Below are 26,729 nucleotides of genomic sequence, written 5' to 3' on the forward strand. Positions count from 1 at the left end.
TTATGTGCGTTTTAAGTAATTCAAATATCACTTGCTTCAACGGTGAAGGAAAACATAGTGAGGTAACCTGCATGCCGGAGTGTTCGACGCATTACGTCAAAATTATTTTAAGTTCACCAATCCGCACTGGGCCAGCGTGGTGGACTACGGCCTCAACCCTTTCTCAATGTGGTAGGTGACCACACTGTAGTGGGCCGGTAATGCGTTGATGTGAGGATGATGATGATGATTTTTCCCATTCACACCATCATCCAAAATTGGAAACAATATTTCGACCTACCACATCATATCGCCGTGCGGGGCGATGCGATGTGATATTACTTTGTTTGCTCGTTCCCTAAGGGTGGTCTACCCTCATGATGGTTATGTTAAATATCCCCAAGAACTAGGCTATCAATCCGAATGACACCTAATTTCACAGATTGGTGCCTTTAAACAAATAAAACCTTGCCGCATTATTATCAGTATGTATTCATCAAAAATAATCTTACACACATCTTATGGTAGTTGGAAAAGATCTATTAGTTAGAGATAGATGTTAGCTTTTCTTTGTTTACTTCATTATAGAAGGCAGATTGGCGCAGTGGGTAGCGACCCTGCTTTCTGAGTTAAGGCTGTGGGTACGATTCCCACAACTGGAAAATGTATGTAAATAAATAAATATACTACGACATTACACACATCGCCATCTAGTCCCAAAGTAAGCGTAGCTTGTGTTATGGGTACTAAGATAACTGATGAATAATTTTTATGAATAATATACATAAATACTTAAATATAGATAAACATCCAGACACTGAAAAACATTCATGTTCATCACACAAATATTGTCCAGTTGTGGGAATCAAAATCGGCCTTGTACTCAGAAAGCAGGGTCGCTGCCCACTACGCCAATCGGCCGTCAAGTGTGTGTGTGATGAACATGAATGTTCTTCAGTATCTGGGTGTTTATTTATAATGTACCTTTGTATTTGTATTTATAATGTTTAAAAAAATATTCATCATTCTTCTTCGTACCCATAACACAAGCTACGCTTACTTTGGGGCTTGAAATGAAATGAAAATGAAAATACGCTTTATTGTACACCTAACAGAAATTAAATTATAAACAAAAACAACACAATAAGACACAGGTACAATGGGCGGCCTTATCGCTAAAAAGCGATCTCTGCCAGGCAACCCAATCAAGGAAAGGAAAAAACAAAAAAAAAAACACAGACTTAAGGGTTAGGTTGTACACAGGAGAAGAGCAGTTAACAAATTAAAAATAAATATATATATATCAATTACTATATCATACAAAGTACAAGCCAACAACACAAAGAAAAGTGACTCCGAAGCAAAAAAAAAAAAAAAATGACGAATTTGCTTGATGTGCGTTGGCTTGATGGTGATGTGCGTATTATTTAATTATTTATTATAATTTATTTATTTTAAATGAATAAATAAATAAGTATCGAGTAAATAGCAACACAAATGACATTAGGGCAATGCCATTAATATTCTTATGTTAGTTAACATCTGTCAAGGAATAACGACATACAAAAACTAACAAATACCAGTAAATAAATAAGGGTATTCCTTTATTTAATAACGCTCAGGTGCCTATGTTGGCACGTGCCACGTCACGCTTGAAGTCAACTGCACCTTTGTTATACTTAAGGGCAGTTGTTTGACAACATATTATTGTCAGCCTAGCGTAAATATCTTGTAGCTTGCCGTAATAAGTACATTGATCTTTAACGTAATGTTCTAAGCATTATCTATTAAAGAGGGTAAATACAAAACCGCACGACTTTTGCCAAATGTAACAAACCAAAATATGTGTGGTGGGAGGCGAAACTTGTTGACCTACCGACAAAGAAGCGCCGCTTAGCGATTTAGCGTTCCGGTATGGTGTCGCGTAGAAACGATTAGGGCATGAGTTTAATAATATGTATAACTGCCGTAACAGGTTAGCCCGTTACCTTTTTAGACTTCATCATCGCTTACTAGCAGGTGAGATTGAAGACAGGGCTAACTTGTAATTGAATAAAAAAAAATCATCAAAATTTTCATAAGTGAAAAGGACTTAAAGCTTTATCCCACCATGCTACTACAATACTGGTTAATGGGCTTAAGGCACGGTGGTGGGCATCACCTATTTCGTAACTACGGGCTTATAAAGAGATTTTCATAAAAGGAAACCCAATCTGAATTAAGAAATTGGACTTTAGATGAAGTTGTAACTTAATATAACTAGAGGTTTAAGTTAAAATTCAGTTACAAATTAACCTTGTGAATAGGCTAGGTAAACAATGATTAATAAGTCAGTTGCTATAAGATGATGATGTAAAAGGCATACTAATTTCGGCATCGATGGTAGGAGAGCGTAGCTTGATTGGAAAAAGCGCTCCGGCCGCGATTGCCGGAGAGTTGCAGGTTCAAATCCTGTCGGTTCCGAAATTTTTATATGCCTTGTATAATGTGTTAATTTCATTATTGTGGAAATATAAAATTGATAACTCCACCAAGTGTAGGTAAAACACTAATAAAAATTTTGAAATGACTAACCACTAGATCAGAGAAGCAGTTAAATATGATATGTTAAAATGTACAAGAAAATTATCAAGACCATATTTTATAACTAGGTGTCCTGTTTAAAACCCATTAAATTGGGTGTTAAAGAAACACCTGCTATGCGTTTCGGCCTCGTGATCCCAAGCGTATAATAGTTTTTAGGAGATTTACTACGAGGCTACGACCTTATTTATTTTATGGGACCACGCTGTAAAGAACTAGTTTGTCGTTACGAGAATGCCGGTACACACTTTACGTAACTTGACCTCAAAACGCGTAGACTGAATGTTACTAACACACGGCACACAAAATTTCAAAAAGAAGTTTGTTATCAAGTTCGAACCGCTAATATGTCTGTCTCAAAGAAATCCATAATTTATTTTTAAATGTAAGGAATCAACCACACTGCATCGATGTTAATTAAAATTTGGCTCAAGATGTTTTATCTCGATAAAGCAAATGGTAAATACATAAGATTTTAAGGAATTATCATCATTATCATCATCATTTAAACCCATTACAAGCCCACTACACCGCACGGGTCTAAGTCCACAATGAGAAGGTGTTAAAGCCGTAGTCCACCACGTTGGCCCAGCGCGGATTAGTGAACTTCACACACCCTTTGAGAACAATATGGAAAACTCTCAGGTATGCAGGTTACCTTACGATGTTTTCCTTCACCGTTGAAGCAAGTGATATTTTAATCGCTTAAAACGCTCATAACTTAGGAACGTTAGAGGTGCGTGCTGGGATTCGAACTCGCTCCCCGCCTGGAAGGGAAGTCGAGCCTACCCACTGTGCTATCACCGCTTCTTTTACTTGTTATTATTTCACTTTCCACTATCGTTATTATCAACACATTACTGACCACTAAAGGACTCGGGGTAGAGTGAGAAGAGTTTGGCCTTCATGGATAAGTGCTTATTGGTAGACTTCACACGCCTTTGAGAACGTTACGGTGAACTCCTAGGCCAGGAGGTCTCCTTGCGACGTTTTCCGGTGGACGTTAAAACCAGTGATATTTTAATTGCTTAAAACTAGTATATTGTAACAACACGTGTGTGTTATGTATTAGAATAAGTTTTCAATCTTGTAGAAAGAAATAAACCGCACAAAGATGCTTTCCAGGCCTGAATAACTGCAATTTATGAAGTACACTTGAAACTCCATCTAGATATCGACTGCGTTCTGTTGAATGTGCATCCCGTGTGTTTTATTTAATATCTTATACAATCTTAGCCCCGGTAACTTCCTTAGAGTCGTAGTAAATTCAAATTCCCTGACCCAAAAAGCAACAATCGTCGTAACTTGGGCCCGTGTATAAGTTGGATCCACAGTTTCCGTTCACACAACCAAATACGGGCTAATTGTAGATAATCTAATGTTTGCTAAGAAACTTGGTTACACACATAAATTACTTGAATACATTTGCCGTTTCCTATAAGGAATTAAGGTCGTTGGCCTGATAATGTGCACTCACTGGCAGACTGATTACTTTAAATGGTTCTAGTTATAAATTAAACCTAGTACGACTTTAGCGTGCATTTTAGGGACTAATTTAACGAACGCTTATTTAATATATACTAAGCGAGCCTCCGATATGACTAAATTTATTTACAATATAGCTTATTGGGAAAGGTAAGTACAAGATATTGCCCTCAGCTTTGCGTGTGAGGAATTCGGTCGCCTGTGGCCTTAAAAATAATAACACTGTGTTACGGTAATTTTATAAAGTGGGTAAATAATTAAATTTATGTTCATGACATTGAGTTGGTGGGTATTTTGATATAAAAATACGGATGCATTTTCAATACAATTCAGTCCTGCATGGACTCGAACAATGCATAGATACCTCCCGGTGTATTAGTCGTTTATCAACGGATTTAGAGTTGTATACAAAAGTAAAAATACAAAGTTGTATGGTCGCCAACCCACATCGGAGCATCGTATAGGGCATAAACCCTTACCCTACATCCACTATCCTAAATCCTGTGCCCTGCATTAGGATATTGGATAGAAGGAGGCGTTACTTTGCGGAAATCCATGATATATTATGAAAATTAAGCTTAATTTGCTATGCTCCGCGAAAAGCAGGAGAATCTGTATGGTGTAATTTATAATTTCTTCAATCCTTATACGCCACACCAATCAGAGTAGGGGGTACATTGCCGGAGATCTGTTTGGTGTGGCGTATAAGGGTTGAAGAAATTATAAATTACACCATACAGATTCTCCTGCTTTTCGCGGACAAAAGCGGCAAATTAAGCTTAATTTTCATAACACTGCATTCGAATATTAATAGGTTGAGATTAATGATGATGGTATAAAAATATTTATTAGGTACATTGGAATTTTCATTGTACCATATTACACCAGAAATAAAATGTGCTCAGCTATGAAAACTAAGCGTTCGTTTTTATGTGGTTCATATAATATAATAAGTACAAAGGTGTCACAAAGGTATCAACTACTTCCTTTTCTATATTATTAATGAAAAAGTGTATTTTGAAGTGTAAGTGTAAGAGCTGAATAGTTACATAGACTTTTTAATGAATAAAATAGTAATTTTTCCGTGTCATCAATCAAATTCAACAAAGAAAAAATTCACAGGCAACTTAATATACTTAGCAAGGAATTATTTTGTAGATCCTGAACTTAGATGACCGTATGTAAAATATATTACCGAGACGCAGACAATCTATCGCCTTGATAATTGGCTACAAATCGTTGCCTTCCTAACTAGCGTAGATCGTTAGATTGTAACAAAGTAACCTACTTAATTCCACGTAAATAAGTATCTACATTAGATAGATACTGAGTTCATGATTGGTTCAATGTTATTGTAGATTTAGATCGCGTGACACCAGTGTTTACGCAACTGCAAGAAATATTAACCAAACATTGGTATTAGAGCTAATTTGAGTTAAGTACGTACATAATGGACTTTTAGGGAACTGTTTTGAAATAAGTTTATTACAAAACACACTCCATTTGTGTTCATGTTGTAGTTTATTATCATATACATCACACGACTGTATAGACCATTAATCTGGGATAAATGTCACAATAAACCTTGTTCGTTACATGTTAGAGTAAAGAAAATATTTATCACAATCACTATGTATCCAAAAAATAAAATCAAGACATAAAAAATAAAAGACTGATTACTACGAGTACATTTGTTAACTATTCGATTTGGTTTAAATAAAACTTATAGTTAATTTGACTGACCAAATAAAGCAATGTCAAGTTTGAGAAAAAAAATTAAAATCATTCATTTACAGTATTTTACCGCGGAAAAACACTTTTGACAAATAATACATAGAGAATTAAATTGCGGGCCTAAAGAGAGCTTCCATACAACAAGTCAATAAGGTTAAAAAACTTAAATTAACCTAATTATGTTAAGGATTGGGGGGAGAGGGGGGGGGGGGATTAATTTGCGAGGCTATAAGAATACCTGTATTCATGAGTAGGTACTTTTTGTCACAGTATTTTGTGAAAGTACCTATTCCATATTTCGTATTTCCAAATTCGTAATCCAAGTCAGAGCCGTTCCTTTTCAATCTTTTCTCCGCATTCAACTCCAAGAGCCATTGTTGGTGGGGCATTGTGGGATCGAGATAGCCGCAACAATGCCGCAACTATTAAATGTTGCCATTAACCGAAACAATCCACAATGGCACGTGAGAGGAATCGCATGGGAGACTTTTTCTATTCAATATAAAATGCAGAGAACAAAACGTCTTTAGATACGGATCGCATTATAAACCAATAGGTAATTGGTTGTAATTAAGATTGAAAACTGGGTCGGAAAACGCATCAATCTTTATTATGACCACGCGCCAAGCAAACATCGAGAATTGCGTATTCAGGATTATTTTAAACCCAAACGTTAGCATATCGTTCATTCATTGCAAAATTTTTAATCACTAATTCATCTTTTTCTCCCCGTTTATTGTGCAGAAAATTTGCGGTAACTTGTGGATTGTGGATAAATAAAATATCCAAATTAATCACGGGTGAAGCATTTCAGGAAGTGAGATCTTAAAAAAGAATAATGGGAAGATTGTATCTAATAAGAAAAAGGAACACAACGTTCTCCGACACGTGTTTTGACGTGGGTGCGCCATAAGGTGTTACGTCTAAAACAAAATCATCAATTCGGCAATAATTGAGGATCGAAAATAATTTTATCCTGTCGCCATACTTTTAGGATTGTACCTACACTTTAATATTTACAATCTAAAGTGAAGACCACTTTTATGATAGCAAAGACAATTTTTTACAGCTAAAAAAAGTATTTAATTATATAAAAAATATATATGTCTTACTGCCTGCATTTTGCCAAATTTTCAGAAATATCGGTCCGGTATCGGTTAGTGTTTATAATTCCAATGAGGCTCGCTTATGCAGAAGCTCTTTGACCCTTCCCGATCTTTTGTGTTTCGTACATTACCTTATCAGCTCCACTAACCAGTTTATTTAACCACTCTAACCGCTTGTAGTCTTTTAGGATCAAAGTAAGGTAATCTCTCAGTATATAGTGTTCGTACTACCTTCAGAAGATAAAATTCTGTGTTAGAGTAGGAGATTAATCAATCAATAAAATAATAAAAATTAGTGTTGAAACTTAATTGGCTGAATTTTATGCAACGTTTCACGACTTAAAAATGTAATGAATAACGGTTGAATTTCGTATTTCAGTGTCCAGTAGACGCCCGTTAAATTCTTTCATTATGTGTGAACTAATATTGTAGTACAACCACACAACCATGCTTTTAAAGTGTCGAAGAGGTTACACCAGGCCACTACCAAATTCATTCATCAGTTTTCTATATAATCGGATGATCTGACACTTGCCGATTCATAAAACAGGTTCCGGCGACCCATCCACTTGATCTTGGGTGTTGGCTAACTTTCACGAGATTCCACACAGGCTTGTCGCATCGCTGAGAACATCTAAGAGTATATTCAGACTAGCTTCTAACATAGATTTTTTGCGTTCTTTAGCTTCTAGATATATTATTTTTTGACAACCGATTGGCGCAGTGGGCAGCGACCCTGCTTTCTGCGTCAAGGCTGGTGGATTCCCACAACTGGAAAAGTTTGTGTGATGCACATGAATGTTTTAAGTGTTTAATTGTATAGTATTAGTATTTATGTATATTATTAATAAAAATATTCATCAATTGTCTTAGTACCTGGTACACAAGCTTCGCTTACTTTGTGGCTAGATGTCGATGTGTGTATTGTCGTAGTATATTTAAAAAAAAAACAATTTATTATATTATTTTTTTTTAACTTTTTGCTGTAACATTTGCTATTATACCAACAATACAGTTTTCATAACAACTTTAATTGAAAGTATTCATTCCTAGGTTTTCACTGTTGCTTTTCAGAACTTTATTTAAGTTGGGCTCGCTGGAATATCTTAACTACTAGTATAGGTCACACTACCATTCGTTTTGAGATATAAGATCTGACGAGAATACTAAGGTCACATCTACATGGAAAAAATCAAAGAGAGAAAACAAGAACATGCGGTTTCTAAGAATCAGTCTTAATGTCTTATTCTCTGAAAATAGATAAACATTATTGTTTCATTTTTAAAATTTGTTTGCGGTCTGAAACAGAATTACTGTTCAAGACACAGCCGAATGCAATCGTGCAATATTGCATTGCGAATAAAAAGCTGCTATTCTGATTTTCAAAGTGACTATTTACATAGCTCGGTACCCAACAAACAATTGTGAAGACTGAATAATGCTATCCAGCAACGTCGCTTCTGAGAGTAGCAATTTTATGTAAAGACGCTCTTACAAACTAGAGCTACGGGGTCGATTAGCTACGGCAAGAATTTTACTGATATCCTTAAACTGCTTACATATTTGAAATAACACTAGTTACGGTTGTTATTGTATCAAACAATGATGTTATGTCATGCCAAATTGGTCCAGTTGTTAGCATGTTAAACAAAAAGTCGAAGAAGATTCTTAGAATTGGCCAAAAATTGTTATGTACGGGTTTTTAGTCAAGATTATCATCCGTCACGATTCCATTCACGTTCTTTGACGGATATGTTAAGTTTGAGCTTTAAATTCTGTTCAATGCATATTTTGTCAAATAACCCAAAGATGCAATAAAAGAAGCACTTCTAATGATATCTAAGGAACCTTTACCTGCTCTTCAGAAAAAGCAGCTGGAATAAAAATAGAATACCAACTGAATAGTTCTCATCAACAATATCCTACAGGCGAAATTAAATGGTATTTTATGTAAAAGCGCTCTTACGAGTTTAATAGCGACAGGGTTACGGGGTCGTTCCGCCTGAGGCATGACTTTTTCTCCCCGTATTTCAACTGTTCACACGTTTGACCCAAAAGGCTTGTAACTCGAGTATTTTTTATATTTTCCTTTATTTACCTTAGCTGTAATACAATAATTGTCAAGTTTCTTCTTTGTGGATTGAACATCGAAAAGCAATCGAGTGCCTGGTTAGTTATCCTTACTAATATCGGATCGCTAAAGTGTGTTTGTTGGTTTGTCAATGAATTGATCAGATTTTTTATAAGACAGCGTTTATGGGGCGGGAATGACTTAATCTACATCCTTAAGAATGTTTTTTTTAATAATAGCATTGAATAGCCTAAGGGTAGTGTAAGGTTGATGGCAAAATAGCGTTTTTATTACTGTTGCAAACCTTTAGCGCATTGGTGGGCGCCGTGGTCTCATAAGTGGAAGGTCCCGGGTTCTATATCCTCCGGAAAAAAATTGGGAATTCATAATTTCTGAATTTCTTCTGGTCTGGTCTGGTTACCACTCTACCGATAAAGGTGTGTCGGCTAACGATTGGGCGTTCGATTAGCGGTATGAGTTTAACACTACTTCCATTCCGAGTTAGCCCAAAAAGAAATAGTTACACACATTTCTTAAAAATAGTTAAACGGCTAGATACCACTATATTTCGACCCAGTTGCATGGATCGTGGTCACGACGGGACTCCGGAAGTGCGGAATGTCAAGTTGGATGTCACGGGCAGAATCTAACTACCCGCTTTCGCGTTCTTTGTATATTACGGACTGTTCGACATACTACAATGATAACGTCACTTTTAAATTGAGAAGCTGTAAGATGCTTTCTTGGTTTTCACGAAATGTTGATTAACCGCGAAAATCTTAGTTTAAAAATCTTTAGGTTCATACCTATTTCCTAAAAATCGTGCACACACAGCTCCATAAACTCTCACGTACTGATTACCTAGCAAGCTGAGGCTACCAACGAGCATATTATATATTGAACTCGTAAAAAACGCGTTGGCATAACAGGCCTGACATCAAAATTATAAAACGGATCAAGAAGGACACCGAAATTTCTTGCTCTAACTACTATGTCGCAGTAAAATCGCCTCGCTACCTCCAACTCTACACGCTACACCTTATCTCAAACAGTTGAACTATGTTAATTTACACAAAAACCATTCTCCCAGCATTAAGGCTCACATAGTCTCATGAGGCTCGACACAAATGTCACGGCCGCTATTACACCGCATTTTCACTTGTACTTTTAACAATCATTAACAATAATTTACACACGCAATAGCGTAACACGCATGTAAGGGCAACAGTAAGGGAAGATTAATGCTGAGCTATAAAGCCAATAATAATGTGATTATTAAATATAAAATCGCTATAGGTTCTTCGCCTCCTTTTCCAGAATCTGAGGTAACCAATTTTCTTCCTTAAATGCGTTATTTTTTTTAAATATAAGAGCTAAAAACGTTTCTTGGGTATTTTTAAGATTAAAACCTGCTACGGGTTTTTTATTCATCAATGGAAACTGCCCGGAGGAAGCACAAAAATGGGTACCTATAAGATTAACTTATTATTGACTAATTGTTCATAGCGATTCGTGCTTATAGAGAGTACGCAATTTTTTGTAGATCTGTTTGGTGTATAAAGATTGAAGGAATTATATTGCACCATGCAGATTTTCCTGGTTGGACGTAATTTCGCTCGTGGAAGAGGCGACCATGTATAGCAAGTCGATAACTACGTTTATTTGTATTTTTTATGATTACCGTTAAGTAATTAAAAGCCCATTCAACCCAGAGAGTAGATAGTTACCTTTTCTTAATAAAACTCTTTAAGCATTCCAATCATATTGCCATACGTACAACGCTTGTTTATGCATGCAACGCGTTGATGTTCTTTTAAGGCAGATTCACTTACGTTCTTAAGTTTATGAATACGCATCGTTTGACAGCGTTTTTTAATCTTTATTTGCTAACGCCAAAGTTCAATAAACCAGAAAAGTTTGGTGTTGTTTTGATTACCTAAATAAACAGTTTCTAATAATAATCTGCTTTTAACCTCTTTTAAGAAAATCTTCTCCCTCTTTATTCGGTTGAAAAAGAATATTTGTAATTTGTAAGGTCTCGCAAAACTGATAATGTGAACCCTGCAAACTAAATACCTACTATGTATATTAAAACAAACATGTTTTGAAGGCTGTTTAACGATGGTTATATGCCTATGGCAAGAAAAATATCTCGCCAGTCGAAGTATCTGAAATCGCCCATTAACAACTTAAATCTGCAATTATTTACCTCGCTAGTTTTACAAATTGTAATGTTATTTTTGTTGGGATTCGAATCACATCCAACAAAAGATATTCGTACACAAAAGATAACAAACAAAAAACTACAACAAACCTTCATAATAACATTCCAATGCCTCTTAATCGACGCAGATAGTAAGCACCTGTTCATAGGGTTTTCAATAAAAATGCAATACTTTTAAGTTACTTGCGAAATCACGTTGTACTAGTAAATACTAAATAGGCTGTAGAAAAGGCTTTAATGACAACGTGTATAACCACTTAGAAAGTTGTAGTGGACTAAATATCTAATACATACCCTGTTGTGTGTTGAAGCGTATTTGTCAATCCTTTAACAGTAACACAATCCACAAACACCTCGGTTGTACAAAGTACAACGTATAACAACTTTATTTCCACAGATTCGAACACAGCCACTAATAACGAACTTACGGTGCACAGAGGTTCACGGCGTGATTTAAGCCAGCATTCATTGAGATGAAAGCCTGAATTAGCACGTATATTAACAACCGGCTAAAGTAACACTCCGTTGTCAGTCGCGATGTCACTGAAACTTTACGCACGCTCCCTAAACTCTAATTGTGACGTGTTGAACACAACATTGCTGAAAAACCAACCGTTAAATTGTATAAAACAAACGCTATGCTGCGGTGGTACGTTGAAACTAAGTTGGGCTCGATATGAGCGAGGAAAGACCGTTGATCCAGTTGCAATGTCGGTAAAACAGTCGACATTTTACCGACGTTCGTACTGTGACGTAGCCTATTCATCTTACATCTCGTTCTCACGCAAGCGATGAAAAGAGTCAGCGCGATGAGACCGCGTGGTAGTGGGAGACTTTACAACCTGCGCCAGAGCAGCAGAGCCTCTCAACACATCCACGACGACAGGTGGATTGTGCGAGTGTGTGCGTATGTTGTTACTAGTTTTTTTCATGTCTATGTGTGAATATTTTCTTTATTACGCCCTGCGATAAAACCGTATTTTGTTAGATGCCATTTAATCGTATCTCGGCCACAGTAGCGTTTCGTTTGCTATACAATTAGGAATATTTATTAACGTGAAACTTGATTAAAATACATCGAGGTTAACAAACTACAAGATCAGGTTTTTATTTTTGAATCGCATTCTCTCTCTAGTGTTTAACGATTTTTACAAATGCTACTTTTACTCTCGTAGATTATATATTTTGCATTTTGATGAAACATTTAATCAAAACAACTCCTAAATCTAGCTAATAAGTTGAGATTTACTTTCTTTTTTATCTATAGTTAACTAGCTGTTGCCCACGATACCGCCCGCAGTTTTTTCGGTTTTTTAGTAAGCCCGCAATTACCGTTAGTTTTCAAAAAGTATCTTATGGCCGTCTGCATGATGCAAACCATCTCCGTGCATAATTTTAATAAAGTAGGCTTAGCTGTTTACAGGTAACAACTTTAATAGTACCTAATACGAATATTCATCATCATCAATAGCCACAGTCCACTGCTGGACTAAAGGCCTCTCCCAGCGGAAGGGTTTACTCATAATCACCACTCTAAGAAGATGAGTTGGTGATCACCGTAGATGGTAGTAGTGCCACAGAGGACGATGTTGTCCATGCCTCGTTATATTCCTTTAGTACAAGACGATACCCGTGTGAATCGGAGGGGTGGTGACCACTGCATTCTGATCAGCTGTCGCCACAAGGCACATAAAGAAATTACCCTGCCGCAATTTCAGCATTTAAAAAGTGTCCTATATGCATCTCGAGGATACAATATAATTGCAATTTCCATCAAGATAAGTGCAGGTATATACAAACGAACAAAAACAGACAAACTTTCGTATTTATTATAAATCAATATTATAAATGCGAAAGTTTGTCTGTGGATATTGGATAGGTATCCGCGCAGTTTGGGATTTTCATATCGATGATAAATTTTGGCAAAACTACGGAATAATCGGAATATAATTGTTGAATACTGTCCATACAAGCAGGGAAGGAAATGCCACAGTATTCTTAATGAGATTCACCCAATTTTGGAAGAGTGCTTCAAACAATTTGTCTTGATCCGCTCATCAATCAGGGCGGAAAATAGCGTCTGATTAGTTAAGTATGTGTTGACCTGCAGATAGAGTTGATTGATGATCCTATTGACTGACGACGAATTATTCAGCAGCAGTATAAGAAAGAACATTAAACTGTACTTTTCTAAGTTATGTGTGTTTTTACGGTGAAGGAAAACATCCCTGCATGCCTCAGAGTTCTCCATAATGTTCTCAAAGGTGTGTGGAGTCCACCAATCTGCATTGGGCCAGCGTGGTAGACCTTAACCCCTTCTCATTGTGGGAGGAGACCCGTGCCTTGTAGTGGCCCGCTATTGGGTCGATTATTATGAAAGGTTTTATTAATAAACTTTGCGTACTGTCAGAATAGTTAGGCAGAGTTTTTTACAGTTTTCTACGCTTTGTCATTATACTGTCAGTTGAACTGGTGATAGCTTATGGTAAGGCTTCTGCCTAACTTTCGGACGACCCAGTTCGAAACCTGGCACGCACCGCTAACATTTCTAAGTTATTTGCGTTTTAAGCAATTAAATATTACTTCCTTTAACGGTGAAGGAACACAGCGTGAGAAAACCTGCATGCCTAAGAGTTTTCCATAGTCTTCTCGAAGGCGTGTGAAGTCGACCGATACGCACTTGGCCAGCGTGTTAGACATTAATGTACCGAGATAAAAAAAAACAAATAAATATGAAATGTTAGTAAAATTATTCATAAGTGTGTGTGCGTTGTGCAATTATTCCCCCACTTAAGATAATAAGTAGCGTATATGATTTATCTTACACGTCTCAAGGCACGAAACCTACTCGCGCTTGACTGCGATTTCAGAATTAACTAGGCTGCAATAAGATAATATTACTAAACAAATTAGCCAAGTGTGTGTCCAACCAAGCAAATTGTAGGGTACCTTAGTGGGGAAGAATGTACAAAACAACCCATATTTCACCAACTACACGTCAATATTTTTCTGGAACTTCCCAGCAACTTAATTTTAAGAACTTCGTTGTAATTTTTCAGACCATATAGTGTAACTTACCTAAGTCACACTTTTGCTTTCTTAAGAATGGTTCAGTGTAAAGTCAAAATCTTCTGAGCGAAACATGCGTAGAGTAAATTCCCGAAGATCTGTTTGGTTTGGAGTATAAAAATTTAAGAAATTATAAATTACGCCGGACAGATGTGATGCTTTTTGCGGAATATAGCAAATTAAGCTTCATTATCATTGTACTTTTCCTATGCCAAACAACTTTTTTTTCCCCTTTTCATTCACCATTGTATAGCAATAGTAATAAGTAACACGACGAAATATAAGGCTTCGGTTTCGCTAGCCATTTACCAACGGAACCGTAATTAACTCCTCTGTGAGAGATATATAATGTTATATAATAAAAAGAAAGTAAGTTATATAACAATACACGCTTTTACAATGAAATAATAGCACTCATTATATTTCATTTAATTACCTATCTTGCGTTGAAACGAGCTATCAACTTTTAACAAATGAAGTTTTCGTACGGTATAGAATTTAATATGGGAACAGCTTTCACCTATTTACTAAAAATGTTGCTTACAATATTTCGTATTTCGTATTTCGTATACCTACTGTGTGAGAAAACGAGAATGGAGGGATTTCTTTTTGCTAACTTGATCCACCATTTGGGTGGTTCGTAAAATAATATATTATACAACGTGTAACGGAATTACGAAATACTAATGAAGTGTGTATAAGTGTATTTCATAATGAACCACCCTTTGTAAATATTAAATCAAAGGAATCATATCAATTTTTACTTACAAACTAATTCAAAATATTCTAGTGTTTACTTATGACAACCCTATTGAAGATAAAAGGCCGCCACGTGCCAAGTACCTACGCTACGTGACATGTACCTACCTTATAAATTGAAGTCACTTGATTTTACTTTTGCATGTGATGTTAGGGCTGTATCTGATTTCTTTCAGTAAAAACTATGGCAAAGGTTTACTCAAAAACTACTAGCATTTCGGTTTCACAGATAAGTCTCAGAGACAGTAAATAGTGTACCTCTAATGCCTCTAAAGTATTATTTAGGTTTTCATTTACACGTTGTATAATTTAATTTCATTCATTTTCATTTCATTTATTCAGAATATTGGTAAGGGTACAGAATTGACACAATAATTAATATGGTACCACTGTTGCAGTAGTATAAACTGTGTCGCAACAATTAATTAAAAATTCGGAGTTGAATGTTAAAAGCTATGTAATACACAAAATAAAGCTATGAAATAAAATTACTTAATCATCATTTTCGGACGGTGTATTATCATTATATCATAGAGATAGCCTAGTATAGCAAGGGTAGCCTAGTGGGAAGAACTTTGGCCTCCCTTTCAGGGTGACCAAGTTCGTTACCCGGCACGCACCTGTAACTTTCGGATTTATGTGTTTTAAATTTAAGAAATGTTAAATAGTTGGAAAATTTCAAAGTGCACGCCTCATAATCTCATTCATTACAATAAAATTGAGATTATTTGTAAATATGAAATGAAATGAAATGAAATGAAATGAAAATACGCTTTATTGTACACCTAACAGAAATTAAATTATAAACAAAAACAACACAATAAGACACAGGTACAATGGGCGGCCTTATCGCTAAAAAGCGATCTCTGCCAGGCAACCCAATCAAGGAAAGGAAAAAAACAAAAAAAAAAAACACAGACTTAAGGGTTAGGTTGTACACAGGAGAAGAGCAGTTAACAAATTAAAAATAAATATATATATCAATTACTATATCATACAAAGTACAAGCCAACAACACAAAGAAAAGTGACTCCGAAGCAAAAAAAAAAAAAAAATGACGAATTAGGGTGGCATAAAATGTTTTTTAAGGAGTCTTTTAAAAATTTGTAGTGACTGCGCGCGCCTAATTTGAAAGGGGAGAGAGTTCCATAGCCGAACAGCTCCAACTGAAAAGGATTTAGAATAGAAAGAAGTACTATGGGAAGGAATTTTTAGTATAAGATTATCTTCAGAACGGAGAGAGCGACAGTGAGAATCACTGAGAAACTCAAACCGTTCTTTAAGATAAGGAGGAGTAGCTGGATTGAACAGAACACAGTATAAGAGAGAAAGAATATGAATATTCCTGCGAAGGCGAATTGGAAGCCACTCGAGTTTGTCGCGAAATTCTGAAATGTGGTCATATTTACGAAGGCCAAATATGAACCGTATGCAAAGATTTTGAATGCGCTCGAGTTTATTAAATTGCTCCATAGTTAAATCAAGATAGCAAGTATCAGCGTAATCAAGAATTGGAAAGAGGAGAGATTGAGCTAGCGCAATTTTAGTTGGTATGGGAAGGAAATTACTTAATCGCCGAAGAGAACCTACAGCTGCAAACATCTTCCTGCTCACCTCACTAATCTGGGGAACCCAAGAAAGAAATCTGTCAAAAACAACCCCAAGATTCTTGACTGTGTCACTAAATTGTAATTGGACTCCATCAAAAACAACAGAAGGTAGGGTAGTCCAATCTATCCGTGAAATTAAATTCTGACTGCCTATTATAATTATTTTTGTTTTAGATGGATTTACCCTGAGTCCATAAGATCTACTCCATTGTACAACAGCTTCTAAGTCCTTATTTACTTGTTCAATCGCTAGGGGTAGATCTTGCAACTTAGATTGGGTATATATCTGTAGATCGTCTGCATACAGGTGGTAGAGAGAGGATAAATTCTGAGTAATTGAACTAATGAAAATTGAAAACAGGAGAGGAGACAACACGCCACCTTGGGGCACACCGGCATTTATTGGACACCATTCTGAATATGTATTTTCAATCCGTATCCGCTGCCGGCGGCCGTGCAAGTAACTATGAAACCAGTCAATGACACTAGGAGATATGTTAAGAGAACATAAAATAGTTAAAAGTAGATCATGATCAACATTATTAAAAGCATTACTGAAATCTAATAATGCTAATACAGTTACAGATTGATTATCCATCCCGAAACGGATATCTTCAGTAATTTTAACTAAAGCAGTAGTCGTACTATGATTGAAATGGATTTAAAAGGTTACATCGAGTAAGAAACAGGGTCATTTGTCTATGAACTATCCGCTCAAAGACTTTGGACAAAAAGGGGAGAATAGAGATAGGCCGATAATCAGAGAAGCATGCGGGATTCCGATTTTTAGGAATTGGAGTTACCTGTGCATTTTTCCAAGAACTAGGAAAAAGGCCAGTATTAATAGAATTATTAAAGAGGAATGTAATGATAGGTGCAAGTATTTCAAGGAGTGGTGTGATCATCTTACGACTAATGCTGTCTGTACCAACAGCATCCGAGTTAACCTCTATAATACATCTCTTAACATCACTAACGTCAATTTGACTAAAAATAAATGCGGGATCATTCGGGGTGGGCAAAGCTAGAATTTGATTTTTTGTATTTAATTTAGTAGTACTATCAATTGTACAAGAAGAGGAGAAGTGCTTATTAAGCTGGTTTAAATTAACATTATTGCAGGGAATATTCCTATTTGCTTTCCCAACACCAAGAGATTTCAGAAATTTCCATACCCTACCAGAGTCTTCCTCTTCAAGTACGGATTTATGAATATGGCGTCGTTGCTTATCTCTACATAACCTGTTGCATCGATTTCGAATTACTTTGTACTTGTCCCTATTAGAATCTGTAGCATTAGATTTGAACTTAGATTTTGCAACATTCTTCTTGTGCTGTAACGTTTTTATCTCCTCAGTAAGCCAAGGAGCAGGAAGATGCTTGATTCTAACTGGACGAATTGGAGCATGAACATCGTACAGTTTTGTCAAAATTGAATTAAAAATATTCACCTGCTCATCAATACTGATTCCCGTACGAACATCGTCCCAATCAGCCTTAGCTGCATCCTCCAGTAAACGTTCCAGGTTCATACCACTAAAATTACGTTGCAAAAGCATTCTTGACTTTGCTTTTGGTGGACGTATCTTATATGATAAATAGAGCAAATCATGATACGAAAAGGCATCTGCAGGGCACTGACCATGCTTAGCTACATAGTCAAGAGAGGAAACAAGAACCAAATCTAGAAGAGACGCGGTACAATTTGGAAAAGAGTGGGTTGCTGAAAGAGGAAGAATGCGTAAATTTGCTGCTTGTACCATAGACTTAAGGCGCGAGGCGCGGAAGTCGTTTTTTAGAAGGCAGGTATTAAAATCACCCATTATTATCGTATGCTGATAAAGTGGAATAAGTTGGTCTAATAAGCTTTCAAATGTAGGGAAATAGTCTATGGCAAGGCTAGGATTATAAAAAACACCAAGTAACAATTTAGCATTGGAAAAATTTAACTCAATGAATAGATGCTCCGCCTGTGGAGTTTCTTGTGATTGCGATACCCTAATTACTGTAAATGGTATGTGCGAGCGCAGGTATATAGCAACACCCCCACCAATACGGTTCGTACGATCATTCCGAATGAGGTGGAAACCAGGAAGACCATAAGATGTGGAGGATAAACAAGGCTTAAGCCATGATTCGGAAATTAGGATTGCATGAATATTCTTGCAATCGAAAGCTGAAAGCATATCTGGGTAATGTGCAGGAATACTCTGAGCATTGATATGTATGACATTGAAATTTTTAAATTCATCTGAAAAGTGTGAATTAAGAGTTTCACTGAGAGAAGGGAGGCTATAAAAACTATCGTTACTATCCAATCCAGTTGAGGAAGAAAGCGAAAAAAATGAGTCGTTGAGGCTTACATTCTGCAATGACATAATAGGTATTGATAATTATAATAAAAAGTAATACAAAATAAATAAAATAAATGCGTAACCAGCAGGTCTTACACCTACCAGCATAAATAAGATAAAACAAGATATAGCACACCTTAAACTAACAAACCAAAGAAAATTAACGCATGCCATGATCATTATAAAAAGAAAAGAAATAAAAGTAAAAAAAAAAGTAATAACAAAAAAAAGTAAATAGTCAAAAAATACAATAACAGAGTAAAAACTTGTTTTCCGTTTTAAAATTACTTATAAAAGTTATAATAAGGCTGTATAATCAAAAATCTTTGCCTAAAGTTAAAGTAATTATTGTTTATGCAAAGTTATAAAAATAATTTTATTATAAAGCTGTATGATCAATAATCGTTGCCTAAAGTTAAAAGTAATTATTGCACTTCATCTTGACATTTACATGTCATGCTGACATATTAAGACAACAATTGACAATTGACTGTTTACAAAAACTTTTAATTAATTACACAAGTAGGTTAAAGTAAAATAAAGGAATTGCGAGTGTAATTAAAAATAAAAACTACTTTTTAACCATTCGCCTAGCAGTGCGAGGAACTGGCAATCTCGTCTCCGGACTCTTCGAAGCTACTCCAGGGCTCTGAACTGGCGATCCAGCAGTTGCCGCCGCCGACTCCACTGGAATCGCCTCAAGCTCCCTTATGCATTCCACTCGATGACGAGCCCCGTCCAAACCGATGATATAAATGAACCCATCACGCGTCCAACAATTGGTGATGCCAAAACGCTTCCGAGCTTCCAAAAATGCGTTGTGACGAGGCTTAGTTAAAAACTCTGACTGAGTAAAGCCAGTGCCCTTAAATTTTGTTTTTGAAAACCAAACCTTATTGCGGACTACGACATCAGCGAACTTAACTACAATAGGCCTGGGCTTGGTACTGGAAGAACGGCCAAATCGATAGCTAGCCTTAATGCTGGAACTTGAAAAATTCGGCAAATCCAAATGTTCGGCGAATGTTGTGGTAACTCGTGCAATCAAATTCTCAGCCTTGGCCTCGGGTATACCATGCAAGAGCAGCATTTTCCGCCTGTTCCGCATTTCCTGGCGATCCATTTCCATCTTAAGAAATTCAAGCTGATGCTGCAGAGTATTAAGTGTAGCCACAATGAATGTCTTGAATGATCCAAAGTCAGCAGCAATAGATGAAGTGGTGACAGTAGTTTTGGAAGATGAGTTCTTTTGTAATTCCTGTTGAAACTCATCCATCTTTATATAAAACATTTCGGACATTGCAGAAAAAGACTGTTTCAAAGTGTCCATTTTGTGCCAGTGAATAACTGTAGTAAAAGGTTATTTATAAATAGTGAATTTTACAAGGAGAACTTTTGCTGGTAGGTATTTTCACTCACATGTACATAATTCTAAATTAAAAAGGTTATTAAAACTATAACTTGTTATTATTTATAAATTCAAACTAAGAGCAAGTCGAAAACATGTGTTTACTATTACACACCTACCCTCGATCTACTATTCTCTATATATATATATCTACTGATCTCTATTATAAATAATAATTAAACTCCATCTAATTATACCGTGAAAAGTAATAGGCTTCTATTCCTCAAAATACTGCCTATAAAAAAAACCAACTCGATAAGACAGAACTTCTTTGAACAATTTTTTAATTAGTTTAAATAATAAAAAGAGATTTAAAAATATCATGAGTGTTAAAAATAGTGTTTTTTCTAAACATTTGTCTATTTATATTCACTTATAAAAGCAATAAAGAATAAATTTTAAGTTGGGGAATCACTCGGTGTGCGTAACCTGACAGTATTACCCACCTCAAGGCTTCGCTTATGAGGCGTGCAAAAATCACTGGCTTTAATGGTGAAGTAAAACATAATTATGCAAGTTTCCTGTGTGCCTAAGAGTAAGTTTCCCATAACGATCTCAAAGGTGTGTGAAATCTACAAATCAATACTTAGCCAGCGTGAAGGTCTACGGCTTAAACCATCCTCATTCTAAGAGGAGGCCCGTGCCCTGTAGTAGGATGGTAATGGTTTGATGATGGTGATTATCGGACGGATGGTCGAACGTCCACAGCTGAATGTATATTCAAATTCAAATGTTTTATTCATGTAGACCTTATCACAGGCACTTATGAAGTGTTCATACATTTAACATGTTAACACTAATGTTAGGTGATGGTGATTACTGTTATCGTTAACTTAATACTAAAGCTAGGAGGCTTCCAAAAGCGCCCTAGTCTAAGAAGAGCCCACTGCGGGTAAGCCAGGGTAACAAACTTAGTCAGGTCTATGTTAAGGTATTTGAGAATTAGATCTAGCATAGAAGTTGTCTATACAAAAACAAAGCCGTTATATCTGGTCATAGCATTGAGGTAAATTTATTAAAAAAATCCTTTTACCACAATAAAATAGAAGTAGAAGAAAAAACTAAGTAAGTTGTACGATACCAATATATTGATGTTCTCTAGTTCGGCTTTAGAAAGACCACCCTTGGCCTAATTACAAGATTGACACCCCACGCGATTTATTGCTCTCTATGCGAGGGGAGGAACAAATAAACGAAGCAATTACGCCGAACACCTTCCTTTGCCTTTTCGAATGAGGGATTAAACACACAATGTGCAAACAAAAATATATCCACGTAGATCTATTCGCGTTAACTCATTGTTGGCTTTGTTTAAGCATGCGAGAAGATTTCTTGCTCAAAATTCTAACTTGATGATACCCGGAGATAGGTTATTTTGATACCTACTTCTTTTGGCGCGTTAGGGAAAAATTATAAGAGTAAATTTTTACGATGCGTGCGCACACCGTTTTAAAAAATCGACACCCGGAAGTTAGCTATAAGGTTTGACAGCGTACACTTTCAATTTCCAAAGTCTGCGGGCTCACTGTGGTGATTTAATTGATTCAATTGTCCAAAAATCTAAAATTTTAATGTTCAGTGGAATTTAATTATGTTTATTAAGTCCATTTCTTTAATTATGTAAATATTTTTTTTGTGATATTTAAATAACTTTATTTGACTAGATAATGCGTTATAATAAAACTTTACTGTATTAAATACCCATTTTCTATTGTTAGTGTCGCTTTTTCTACAAACGTAGAATAGGCGGAAGAAACAATTTCTGAAATGATGTTTATCTTGTTACGCCAAAGTTTAACTTCTAACGCGTGTACAAAAGTACAAACATTTTTTTAAACGACGGACAAAAGAAAGTTTATCAATTTAGTTTGTTTTTTTAATGCTTGTTAACTCAGAAGTTTGTCTTGTTTGAAACTGTATAGTAATTTGAGGATATACCTAGTTATTATAGGAATCCTAGAGAAATTTAGTAAACCAAAATATTATATGGGAAAATTCAAACATTTAAAGGACACATAGTAATATGAGCATTTTTTAAAGTAACTTGAGCAGTTCCTTTTGAAAATCACCATTTATTCAAGTGAAACTGATTATGAAGACTAAAGAAAAAGAATGCCAAGAAAATTACTGGTACTTTCCTCGCTACTAGATGCAAGACAATACGAAGTACGTATATTATCTAAGGGGGTGTAAGTGGGTGTGGCTAGTACCAGTCAGCCTCCCAAATTGCCAACCTCACCTGCACGTGGTGCACCCTGCCGTTTAACCGACGAGGCTCTGGCGACCGACAAGTGGCGGTATAACCACTTCGAATTGGCTAGGCTGAACAAATGGCACAGACCGGTGTCGGGCAGCAGCGACGCCGGGGCGATCAGTCTAGCCCTGCGATGACCAACCCGCCTGCCCAGCGTGGTCATTATCGGGCATATCTTTAATGGGAAGGAGAAAAAAACCACAGCCCCTAGTTCCCGGCGGCCCCGCTATTCCTGGCTCTGGCAGCGGTTATGGTAACGGCGGGGCAAGGGGTGTTAAGAATCTCCGGCAGAGATTCCGCTGCCAACCCCGACGACTTGACCTGGCAACATACAACGCACGCACGTTGAGGACCGATGGAAAGGTGATTGAGCTGGAAGAAGTGGTGAGCAAGTTGCGCTGGGATATTATAGGATTGTCTGAAGTCCGGCGAGAGGGGGAGGACTCGATAATCTTGGAATCCGGCAACTTGTTTTACTACCGGGAGGGTGACCAACAGTCACAGGGTGGTGTCGGGTTTATCGTCCACAAGTCTCTCGTCAACAATGTTGTAAAAGTCGAAAGTGTGTCGAGCAGGGTAGCATACCTTATACTCAGAATTACCAAACGGTATTCGTTGAAGGTCATACAGGTATACGCGCCGACTTCGGCACACCCAGACGAGGATGTAGAGGTTTTGTATGAGGACATTTCAAAAGCCATACATGCCTCGAACACCTACTACAATATTGTGATGGGGGATTTCAACGCGAAGCTTGGCGAGCGAACTGGTTCAGAGTTGAGGGTGGGGCAATTTGGGTATGGGCAACGGAACCACAGGGGTCAAATGTTGGCTGACTTCATGGAGAAGGAGGGCCTTTATATGATGAACTCCTTCTTCAAGAAGCGGCCACACAGGAAATGGACCTGGATAAGCCCCGATGGTTCCACGAGAAACGAGATCGACTTCATCATGTCGACCAAACGGCATGTATTCAATGATGTCTCTGTGATCAACAGGGTTAAAACCGGAAGTGATCACCGTATGGTAAGAGGCACATTGAGTATAAACGTTCAACTTGAAAGAGTCAGACTGGTGAAGTCTACACTCCGGCCTACTCGTGCCCATATTCAAAACCCCGAGAGCTTTCAACTAGAACTACAGAACCGGTTCGGTTGCCTAGCAGATTGCGACACTGTGGACGATTTGAACAACAGGCTGGTGGAAACTGTCCAAACAGTCGGGTCCAAATTCTACAAGGCCCACCGTAGAAACAAGGCCAATAGGTTCTCAACCAATACACTCAAGCTTATGACGGAGAGGCAAGAGATGAGACTACAGTCTATAGCAGACGCGTCCGCTTACCGGCGGATTAATAGGCAGATCTCTAAATCACAGACTCGTGATATGCGGCACTTCAATACAGAGCGTATTAAAAATGCCATCGAGCAAAACAGAGGCTCTAAAGTGTTCGCTAGAGATCTGTCTATCGGTCAGAGCCAGTTGATGCGACTGAAGACCAATAATGGTAGTCTTGTCTCTTCCAAACCTGAGATCTTGGGTGAGGTTGAGAACTTTTATGGACAGTTGTACACCACAGTACAGACGCCTGTTGAAGATTTGGCTAAGGATCCTAGAGCCAAATTAACTCGACACTATACCGAAGATATCCCAGACGTCAGCCTATACGAGATTAGTGTGGCTCTCAAGCAGCTTAAAAATGGCAAGGCGCCGGGTGATGACGGAATAACGGCAGAACTCCTGAAGGCAGGTGGAAAACCGATACTGAGAGTCCTTCAGCGATTGTTTGATTCCGTTATTCACCAAGGCACAACGCCAGAGGCATGGCACAGGAGTGTGGTGGTTCTGTTCTTCAAAAAAGGTGATAATACCTTGTTGAAGAATTACAGACCCATCTCGCTGCTGAGTCATATCTACAAGCTGTTTTCGAGAGTCATTACGAATCGTCTCGCTCGTAGGTTTGATGACTTCCAGCCTCCCGAACAAGCCGGTTTCCGTAAGGGCTTTAGTACCATAGACCACATTCATACGCTGCGGCAGGTTATACAGAAGACTGAAGAGTATAACCGGCCACTTTGCTTAGCGTTTGTGGACTATGAAAAAGCCTTTGATTCGGTGGAAACTTGGGCTGTGTTTAGGTCACTGCAGAGATGCCGAATTGACTACCGGTATATCCAAGTGTTGCAGTGTTTGTACAAAAACGCCACTATGTCAGTTCGTATACAGGATCAGACTACGAGACCAATCCAATTGCAGCGAGGCGTGCGACAGGGAGATGTTATCTCCCCGAAACTATTTACCGCTGCGTTGGAGGACGTCTTTAAGCTTCTGGAATGGAACGGACTTGGCATCAACATTAACGGCGAGTACATCACTCAACTTCGGTTTGCCGACGATGTAGTCATAATGGCAGAGACTCTGGGAGACCTAAATACGATGCTCGATGGCCTCAGCAGAGCTTCTCAACAGGTTGGCCTACGAATGAACATGAGCAAGACGAAGATTATGTCTAATGCTCATGTTCCGCTTCAACCAGTAATCGTTGAGAACACTGCACTCGAAATTGTTGACGAATACGTATACCTAGGACACACGATCCAGTTAGGTAGGTCCAATTTCGAGAAGGAGGTGAACCGCCGAATCCAACTCGGATGGGCAGCGTTCGGGAAACTCCGTGCCATCTTTTCGTCAGAAATCCCTCAGTGCCTGAAGACGAAAGTCTTCGAACAGTGCGTGTTGCCAGTGATGACCTATGGCTCTGAAACATGGTCGTTAACTATGGGCCTCATAAGAAGGCTTAGAGTCACTCAGCGGGCGATGGAGAGAGCTATGCTCGGAGTATCTCTACGCGATCGAATCAGAAATGTGGAGATTCGTAGAAGAACCAAAGTTACCGACATAGCTCAACGAGTCGCGAAGCTTAAGTGGCAATGGGCCGGGCACATAGTTCGGAGAAAGGATGGACGTTGGGGTCCCAAGGTGCTGGAATGGCAGCCCCGTACTGGTAAGCGCAGCGTTGGTCGACCCCCAACGAGGTGGACAGACGACATTAAGCGCGTCGCAGGTAGCCGTTGGATCCAAGCGGCTCAGAATCGTGGAACTTGGAACTCCCTACAAAAGACCTATGTCCAGCAGTGGACGTCTATCGGTTGATGTGATGATGATGATATTATCTATACCTTCTAGTTAACTAACTCACCTTAAGTCTTGGCACCGACTTAAAATACTTATTTCTTATGTTTTAAGTTGTGTAAGAAAGTAATTTCTTTTTGTTATCTTCTATCGAATTATTTAATTGTGCGTATTGGTGTAGTGGTAAGTGTGTTCATCATGGTCCTGTGTTTGATTCCAGATTCGGACCGCCATCATTGGAATACGTCTCAAGAAAAATTATATTTGTACCTTCACCTTGGATAATGAGATAATATTGCAATTGAATTTTGCACTCATCATCATCATCAGAACAACCCATTAGCGGCCCACTAAAGGTCACGTATCTCCGCACACAATGAGAAGGGTTTAGGCCGTAGTCCACCACGCCTAGTGCGGATACGCCGATTCCAGACGCTTCTGAGAACATTATGGATAACCCTCAGGTTTCCTCACGATGTTTTCCTTTACCGTTGAAGCAAGAATATTGTAATAGCTTTTTGAGCTTTTAAAATATCACTTTCTTTACATTCCTTAATTTTAAATTAGAGGTGCGTGTTGGGATTCGAACGCAGCCCCCTGAAAGTCCTAACCACTGAGCTATCACCGCTACAACAACTGAGCTATAACCGCAACAATTTTGCACTACAAACCCAATACGTAATTAGACAAAATAGACTTTGTCAATACCTGCGACAAAGGCAATACTTTTGTCGTGATGTTGGAGTCGTAGTTGACGACTCCGGCGTCATAGTGAATCAGGACCCAGGTTAATTATAAGTAAATAAATAAAAAAACAATAAATAAATATTTTTATTAGCTATATTTTTGTATATCTAAGTAAAATTTTCTTTCCTTCTATCTTTTTTCTTATAACTTTAAAAATGCAAAATAAAACAAATACGCGGAGGATGCTGGTATAAAAGAGCGTCATACCGTTTAA

The 26,729-nt window shown here is 37.6% G+C and overlaps 2 protein-coding genes across 3 annotated transcripts in view; both read right to left on the minus strand.

Moving 5' to 3' along the window:
* LOC120631423 (apoptosis-stimulating of p53 protein 1) overlaps nt 1-26,729 on the minus strand; it is a 395,044-nt gene that overhangs the window by 245,564 nt on the left and 122,751 nt on the right. The window contains exon 1 of one of the 2 annotated variants that reach the window (XM_039901002.1): nt 11,477-11,890. The exons of the other annotated variant lie outside the window; for it this stretch is intronic. The gene's annotated coding sequence lies outside the window, so the exon portion shown is untranslated. Of the gene's footprint in view, nt 1-11,476; nt 11,891-26,729 lie in introns of those variants that run through there. 2 annotated transcript variants of the gene reach the window in all.
* Nucleotides 19,546-20,304, minus strand: LOC120631424. The gene has a single exon (XM_039901003.1). The coding sequence runs from the start codon at nt 20,302-20,304 to the stop codon at nt 19,546-19,548; it is 759 nt and encodes a 252-aa protein (XP_039756937.1).

Source organism: Pararge aegeria, chromosome 18 (genome assembly GCF_905163445.1).
Source record: "Pararge aegeria chromosome 18, ilParAegt1.1, whole genome shotgun sequence".
Lineage (NCBI taxonomy): Eukaryota > Metazoa > Arthropoda > Insecta > Lepidoptera > Nymphalidae > Pararge > Pararge aegeria.

What these genes read in the sequence shown, in the direction of transcription:
- LOC120631424 (XM_039901003.1), bottom strand. Translation starts at nt 20,304, where the DNA reads ATGGACACTTTGAAACAGTCTTTTTCTGCAATGTCCGAAATGTTTTAT.